The 9,373-nt window shown below is 27.2% G+C and overlaps 1 protein-coding gene across 1 annotated transcript in view; it reads right to left on the bottom strand.

Annotated features, from left to right (window-relative positions):
• Window positions 1-7,356, bottom strand: part of LOC112598302 (ribonuclease 3) — a gene marked incomplete in the record, with an annotated part of 7,639 nt that extends 283 nt beyond the window's left edge. Inside the window, 2 exon segments of the mRNA XM_025344702.1 lie at window positions 1-4,046; window positions 6,969-7,356. Coding sequence (XP_025200487.1) covers window positions 114-3,962 — 3,849 coding nt within the window.
• Between the last annotated feature and the right edge of the window lie 2,017 nt (window positions 7,357-9,373).

Below are 9,373 nucleotides of genomic sequence, written 5' to 3'. Positions count from 1 at the left end.
GTTTCGCCTTAAAATTAATGTAAGATATAATTATTTCTTTATGTTTCGCCTTAGAATATGTTAGATATAAAAATAATACGTTACACACAAATTTAAGAGCACAAAAATTGCTTTCATTTTTTTTTCTTTTTTTTATCTGGTTCTGAATAATTCTCTATATCAGTAGTTTTATTAGTACATAAAACTGCTAATAGTTTTCTATGGAGTTTTCTTTTAGCCAAATCTAAATCACTCATTTCCTCTTCATTTTTGGTTGAATTTGATTCTATTAACTTAATTATGTCTTCAATGGTTGCTTGACCATCTGAACACTGATGACGTAAGCTTCTTGATATAGCACGTCTTTGATGATCCAATTGTGGGAATAAATCTTTAGATACTTCTAATGCACTATTAGCAGCATTCATTTCAGCTCGTTGTATACTATGGCCAGTAGCCTGTGACAATCTCACACTTTTAAAGTAAACAGCTACTGTATATTTTCTGCCATTAGTTGGCCCCATGCATTCTATTACTTTATATACTGGTATATCTGGTTCACCACCGTCAACAGATCGTAATGTTAAGCAACATTGTTGTAGTTTAGATTTTGGGTCATTCCAGTCTTGTTTTAAAATGAAATCATGTAAACGTGGGAAGAAACATACATTACAGAATGCTTGACAGTATTTAAGTCCTTTGTCAATATATAAAGCTCCAAGAAATGCTTCTAATAAATCAGCTCTATCTTTTGTTTTTAATTCGGCTTTTGGATTTGCATACAGTGCATAGCTGACCATACCTAAATCGTCACATACTACAGATTGAGTTCGATTGTTTACTAAAGAACTTCGAAGGAGAGATAAGTGACCTTCATGATGTTCTGGAAAATATTTGTACAAATAATCTGAAGCTATTAATTGTAAAACAGTATCCCCCAAAAACTCAAGTCGTTGATTTGAACCAAGTGTTAAATTTGTGAAACCCACACTTCTATCAGTAAATGCTCTGGCTAATAATCTTATGTGGGTAAATTTTATACCTATAGAGTCTTCAAAGTTTGTTAGTTTTTGAAGTAATGGTAGTTTTTTAATCCATTTACGATCACCTTCAGGTTCTTGTTGTTGCAACGGATGTTTGGGGTAGTTAACCCAAATATCAAGATATTCTGGCGAATCCCTATAAAACGTTTTTCCAAACACACGATCAGCTACATCAATACCACCATCTAAAAATAGAGCACCCATTAAAGCTTCAAAACAATTAGCCATTGCATGCTTCAGCTCAGAATCGTGACATAAATCAGAGCCATGAGCATAAAGCATATAATCATCTAATTTTAAAGTCTTTGCCAAAACAGCAAGATGTTGATTTTGAACAATAGCTGCTCGAAATGTGGCTAATCCTCCTTCTTCAATGTCTGGAAACATATTAAATAAATGAATAGAAGACACAAACTCAACGACAGCATCTCCCAAAAATTCTAGACGCTCATTATGCATTATATTTGATTCCATTTCTGATTTTTTACCAAACCGTGACATTATATTAATTAATGTATTTATACCTCTTTTTCTTGTATTCATATAATGAATGCGTCTGTCTCCATATTCAGGTTGTCTTATACCACAATTGGTAAGAGTATTTCTTGCATGATCAGGATTAGTACCAAAATTTTCTCTATATGAAGGATGAGTTAATGCAAGCTGAAGTAAATATTTGTTTTTAAATTTATATTCTATAGTATCTTCTAAGTATTCCAAAGATTTATGGAATCTAAAATGGCACACAAGTACCGGTATAAGCATTGCATGTTGAACAATATCACACATAAGTCCAGTTTTATAAAATCCTTTACTAGAAACTGCAGCGGTCACTCCACGTTTCATTTTATTATGGGATCTCATTTCTTGTAAAGCTCTTTCTTTCATTTCCAATTTTCTTTTATCTTCAAATGATGGTTTGGGCATATTTGCTAGAAGATGTCTAAATTTCACATAATCACGCCAGCCTTTTTGATAATCTGGATTACCAGCATAACTAAGTTGAGGTGGTCGAATACCAAAATGTACCAAAACAGGATAATTATTGCTTACTTTTTCTTCAGCTGTTTCATTTACAATATCTCTATCTAGCTGATCAACACGTATCGAATATGGTTTAGTTCTAGGGTTTGTAACTATCATACCTTTATATTCATCTACTATATTTTGCCATTCATTCATAGGCATATTTTTTAAATCAGACAAAGAGTTCTCTTCAAAAAGTAATTTGTTGCTCTTTAAAAGATACTTAAGAACTTCATTCATAGAAAGTACTTCTTTACCATTATCAGCCAAATTTCTTACAAAACGAGGCATAAAATGAAATTGAGGACATCCATCTTTATTACCTACACCATGCAAATCTAAATCAACTAATTCCAAAATGTCTTTAAACAAATAATCATAAAATAATTGTAACTCCTTCACTATAAAGTTATCTGGAATCTTTTCTTCGATGTATAATATTGCATAATTAGTGTTGAAACGAATAACTTTACATGTAGGTAAGATTGGAATAGGGTAATGCGATAATAATGAAAAACCCTCAAAAACATATTTATTTCCTTTAGATTCAATAATTGTAGGGCTTTTTAGTAAAAAATTTGTTGGTGGAGTAATAGTTATTCTATAATGAAATAATCTATCACCATTATTTGAATTTGGTAGACAAGGTTCAAAGGGACCTTCTCCAACATAAATATTATGGCGTATACCAGATCTTTGCGATTTAACACTACATTTACACATTGGACCATCATTCATTTCCCCAACTTCATTATACCATAATTCTGAGTGAAGTCTGTCTGGATGTGAACATTTTCTATCCAGTTCTTTAAGAGTAGAATTTTCTTTTTCATAGTATTCATCATCATCATCATCATCGTCGTCATCTGATGAACTAGAACCATTATTACCTGAGCATACATGTTTATGAATATTAACATTGACTTTACGAGGTCTACTAATAACAGGTTTTGTATCATTTATATTAGAAACACGTTTTCCTAGAGTTTTCTCAAATTCATCACATACATTCAGTGCAATATTATTTCCAAATATAACTTTTGAATTGTCGTCGGGTTTTTTATAATATACATCTGTCGGTGCTGATTTGCTCCACTTTTTTTTCTCATAGTCAATTATTTGTTGAATAGACATATTAGATAATTTTTTCATTTCAGATACTTGTTCATTTGTTTTCATACCTTTAACACTTCTATCCCTACTATTACGAGACTTTGGAGATGAAGAATGGTTAGAACGTTTCGAAACACTTGGAGTATGGTTTGATGTTGATAAATGTTTTCTACTAGAACTTTTTACACGATTATTCAAAAATTTAGATGTCAAATCAAACCATTCATCTTTTTTTTGGGATTCTTTTACATTATTACAATCATGATTAGATGAATATTGTTTATTATTTACTGGTGATTTATAAGTACCTGCTTGGTTGACATGTAAGGGCATGTTAGGAATATATTTATCATTATAGCTTATACTATTTGATGAAGATTGTATGTATTCATTGGGAAATGTTTTTTTTGTTACACCAGGTAATGATTCATTATTGAAATATCCAGTCATTTGTGGTTGTTGTTGATGGGGAGGAGGAGGAGGAGGAGGTATATTACTATATGAATATAATGTTGGAGGTATATAACTACTGTTGTTGTAAGTTGTATTTGAAGAGCTTGTCGATGAAACCAAAGATTCATTAACATATGGCATATTTGTAGGCATCATATTGTATCCCATATTAAAAGGAATATTGTTATAACCAAATGGAGCAGCATTTATAGGTGTGCTATTATAATAATTGTTTGTACTGCTGTCTTTTACTTGCTGAATATTATATCCATTGTTGTATGGACTTTGACTATAAGTCATTGATTGGTTTTGTTGGTAATTAAATGAAGGCTGATACGAACCCTCCATTGCTGTAAAATGGTTATACAATGATGGTATATTTCTATGTTAAGTATAGAAATAATTTACTGTAGTCCTTCATAACAATTGAGCCTGAAAAAAATTTTATAATAATAAATTAAAATTACTTGTATGTTTATACTAAAATTAGTTTTTAATTATTATTTATCAAAGACAATTTTATTTCAAAAATGATCTATGTATGTTTTTTTCATTTTATATATATTATTAAATATTTTTATCTGAAAAAAAGACAAAACCATGTTATATGTCCCAATATTTTTTCTATTCATTATAAGATTGTAATACTAAATAAACTTATAATTTTCAAATGTAAACCACTATTTTAAATTTAAAAATCAAAAAATAGTTAAGAAAACATTATGTACCAATTAATTTTTGTATTTATTTTGAAATTGTTTCCTAAGCCTATCTTAAATATCAAGTTTGTCAAATTCTAATTTATCAATGTGATCTTTTGATAAAAGGAACTAAGTATTATTAGTGTTAAAACAAATTTAGATGAAACTACTTCTTAACTCTTAACATTTATTTATTATTATAATAATCGTGGATATTGCCATAAATATTTTAAAGTTTTGACTAATGTACTCACCAAACCCAGGCAAAAAGCAAAAGTATCATTTAAATAATTATAAATAACAATTATACAATAAATTAATTAATTACAGTAAAAAAAAAAAAAAAATAAGAACAAATAAAATTACACAATGGTTAATTAAGTATGATATACTATAAATTTATAAATAAATAATAACTTATGCTTAAAAATAAGGTTAAAGTAGAAAAAAAATCAATTTCATAAACAATTTAATTGATAATATAATATTTCCTTTTAAAATATATAATTAAACTATTTACATTTTATTTGTTAGATATATTTATAAAATATAAATCATGTTTGTTAGTGCAGAAGAATTTGTTTAAGACGGTTTCACATAATATGCTCATTTTCACGAGTCCCTTGATTTTGAAAGCTGTTAACATGTAAATGACTTTAAATAATAGGCTTTGTATTCCCGGATAAGACTCTCTATGTCAATGATGTTATGTAGTATAAAATTAATAAACACAATAATATATAATATTATTATTGATTCAATAAGATGCCGCAACTTAGTATACACTATGATATGGACATGTCATATGATAAGGATGAGCTGTTAGTTAATATATATTACTAATCACTTGTTATCTCCCTACAACAAATGCACTTGATTATGTACATGAACTAAGAAAAATTTATTACATTAATTGAATTTTCTGATAACGAGATGAAACACTAAAAAATCTTAGTAAAGTTGAAAACTTTCTACTCATAAAATATTAAAAATGCAAAATTAACAAAAACTAATAATTTTTTAATGTAAAATAAAGTATGTAAATATAAATTATAGATAATATATAATTTGAAATAATAAAAATAAAATTTAATAATAAGTATGTATGTATTAGTATACTATACTTGTAATAATATACAATATAAATGCAACTATGATAAAAAATTCAAATTCTATGTATAATTTTTATTTGTCAATGTTTTGGTTTTCCTGCGTAATATGATTTTTTGTTTAGCACGGTATTTTTACCTGGTCCCTTGGAAAGCATCTTAAACAGATTCTACTGTAATTCATTTAAACTTATCACCTACAACTATTTTATTTTTATTTTTTATTTGAACAAATAAAATTATTGTTCTTCTACTAAAATTTTTCAAACATAATTTGTGGTATAAAATAAATAATGGTAAACATTTATATACATCTAACTAATACTTTTGGTTGTTTTTTCTTAGAATATTATTAGTATTTTACTAAACAAATTATTTTTTTTATACTATAAAAAGTAACTTTAAACTTGAACTAATTTAATTTTAATAATAACAATTAAAACCATTTAGGCATAACCAGAAAATTATTATTCTTAAATATTGAATTATCAAATAACTATTACAGATACATACACAAAATCATAAATTAATAATATAAATGAAAATTAATTTAATTTAACACACAATTAAGTATAAAATGTTTTTTTGAGTTTCTACAGTTTTTACAGTTTTTAACTCTGTAAGTATAGAGTGAAACATACATACATTTTTACAGAATATTAAAAAAAGATTTAATTAATATTTTTTTCTAAATAGTAGAATTATTTCATTTCTCATCCATTTATTAAATTATATATAAACATGTGGAATTAAAAGATAGATAAATCTTGTATTTTAGTATTTTTGCATAACTGATAATTTTATGAAATTAATTATTATTATGATTGATTAGATAAATTGAGATTTTAATATGAATTTGATTTTGATGATAACGTGTTTCCAGATATTGTAATATTGAAGTTTATGAAGTTATTTTTATAATTTATAACACAAAAAATCAATTACAATGATAATAATTTAAACAATTTATTTTATAACTTGATTTATATTACTACTTTTAAAAGTAAATAATATTAACACTAAATTGTTTTAAGTAATTATTGACACTGTCTAGTATACTAATTAAATGTTGATAAATCAAAGAAATACTTTTTACCTACTGTCAATGGTTTTAATCATTGTAAAAGATAAGATTTTAAAGTTAATTTTTAATTAGAATGAACCAAAAACTATAACTTTAGAATATGTATAATAAATTTGAGATGTGAACTACAATCATAACATGGTTAAATATATTTTAAATAAGTTTTAAGAACTTATTGTTAGCTTAGATTAGATTAAACACAAATAGTATTTGACATCAGAAATGATAATATCAATAAAATGTGGAAGTATTTCATATAATTTAAACACGACCATGTCCAAATCTAAGTTATACAAATACTAATCATAAGAGTTAGTGAATATACACTGTGCTTCATGAAGACTTACTAATTTAAAACGGTGGAGTATTGGAATATGTATTACCCTATACACCAGTTCAAATTGGTAAATCCTCATGGATAACTCAGAACAGGCAAATCATTGTTTGTTAAAATACTTACACTCGTCATTTTCTCATATTGTTGTTGATGAATACTGTACATTTGCAACGTAGTTCAAGCGGTGGGCCGAAGATAATTCTCAATGACAAAAACTATTATCAAACAAATATTGACATCGAATGAGAAATGAACCATATCGCACTTGTTCGACATAATTTTGAAAATCATTTAATAGCGAATTGTGATATCAGTATTTAATTATCAAAGAGCGCCTAAAGGTTTGGTGCACTCGAAAGTATAGTCATTATAAAAAGATAAATAATTATGTAAAATTTTAAAAATAATTCGTATATTCTCACGTAATGTATCTCTAGGACCTCGATAGTCGATACAGTGACATTTTATAGCATTATATATGGTGTTATGGTATCTATCGCAAATTAATGCCAAACTTGAAAATATGTTACAAATCGTTACGTTCAGGCTTGATTTTGTTTCTAACATACGACTGTACAGTGTGTTCGATATAACGGCGCATTATTATTGTACTTGGGCTGCGTTATCAAATTTAACTACGACCTTAGATTATATTTCTATAATAATTAGATTTTGTTTTTTAAAAGAAAAACAAATTTAAAATCCAAGTGTAATGATACTCTATACTCCCCGTGTCATTAAATAATGCAGAGAATTGTATAAATATTCAACGATTAAAATTAATTAAAGAATATATTTAATAGGTTTAATAAAATAAATATGATTTGAGACTTCAAATATTAACTAAAAATATATTTATTTTTTAAATAATTAAATTCTTTATAATTCACAACTACATTTTCAATTAAAATGTATTTTCGTAATAACACTGTTTTATTTTATTTCGTTAACTATCTTAAGCGCTAAGTGAATTTTTTGAATGAATTTTAAGTTGTCCATCAACATTGATTTTTTATGCATTCAAACTTCATCATTTGTTTTCATTTTCTAAAGGCATATAGTTTGTATAAACTTTTAATTAGGTACCTATCTGATGTTCTACAAATCACAGTAATTTATAAAAATTTTTACGTTTTCTTAAACAACAATTACGAAAATAAATCGTAAATTGAACCTATGTATTATACATTGCATTTTATAACAAATTATTTTTTAAATCTAATTAAAATTGTGTTGCTTAATATAATAAAATATATTATGCATACCTAATAATATGTAAATGCTGTACTATATTACTATATAAATATTTAGAAAATTCTCGATAATACCACCTATATTAATATAAGTGTGTACTGTGATCTTTTTTATAACTCAAAAGATTTATTTTAAAAAATGTTTTCAGTCGTGTTTATTTTTATTTCTCAGGTTTCTGAAAATTTATTTTTTTGGTTTTCAATAAATAAAACAGTTAATATTTCTTGAGTTAGTACTTACGTTTAGACAACAGTGTGGGAAATGGCAAAATGTAAAATATTTAGTAGGTAGTCATTTAGGTAGGTATACATTTTTACTATAATTCTGCAGGCATAATATAATGTATTAAATATTTATTTTTTCATTATAATTACGCCTGAATAATTTACTAGGGTAGATCATATATACATTTAAAGGCTATAACCTATATCAAATACTTATTTGGCTATTTAATATATTATAAATGAGGAACACACAAAATTTAAATGAGTGTATGTTAACGACTAAGATTATATCGAAGCCAATCTATTTAAAATGGCTAAAATCATATAGTTGACGATTGTATTTTAATTCAAAACTTTTGTCGTGTTAATATTTAAATTTTAAGGACAATGTACAACATTTTATGAGTGGAAACCTCTTTCACTAGGTAAGAAGAAATAAATAAAAACTTTTATTTAACGCTTTTTATTTTTTTACTATAAAAATTTAGTTTTTATAGAAAAGCATAAGTTTAATTTATATACTTCTAATTGATATTTTTATCAGTTTACTGCGACTTATCTTTTTGCATAATTCGCTGATACTTCGACATATGCGCATGCAAACAATTCGATACGACTATTCCTGGCGGTTTCGGTGAGGAAACTCATTATTATTAGTCATGTTATTGTGATCAACAATGCCTGTATTTAATCACGATTACACATATTGCACGTTAAAAATCATGATTTCAACGAACGAGAGATGTGGTAATGGAAAAATAAGAACGTTCTTCGATGGCAACAGAATCGCGGAACGAAGTGACTAGTGAGTAAACTATCGCGATCGGTTATTGGACGCCGAACCTACGGGAGACCCGTGTACAATCGGCCAAAAAAGTAACCGTGTTTCGTTGGTGTATGCACTGCGTCGTTTTGTCGTCGTAGAGGGGCCTGGAGACCCGAGTTGGGGGGAACCGCCCCCTCGCTTTTCGCTCCGCGACCGCTTCCCGTCGCACGGCCACCACCGGTCGCGCCTCTGCGTTGGCCAAATGCAGCTGTCAGCGAGAAGTG

Source organism: Melanaphis sacchari, unplaced genomic scaffold, assembly GCF_002803265.2.
Source record: "Melanaphis sacchari strain LSU unplaced genomic scaffold, SCAv2.0 Contig47_pilon_pilon, whole genome shotgun sequence".
NCBI classification, from domain to species: Eukaryota; Metazoa; Arthropoda; class Insecta; order Hemiptera; family Aphididae; genus Melanaphis; species Melanaphis sacchari.
The sequence above is the reverse complement of the archived record's forward strand: the minus strand, read 5'-3'. Positions and strand labels throughout refer to the sequence as shown.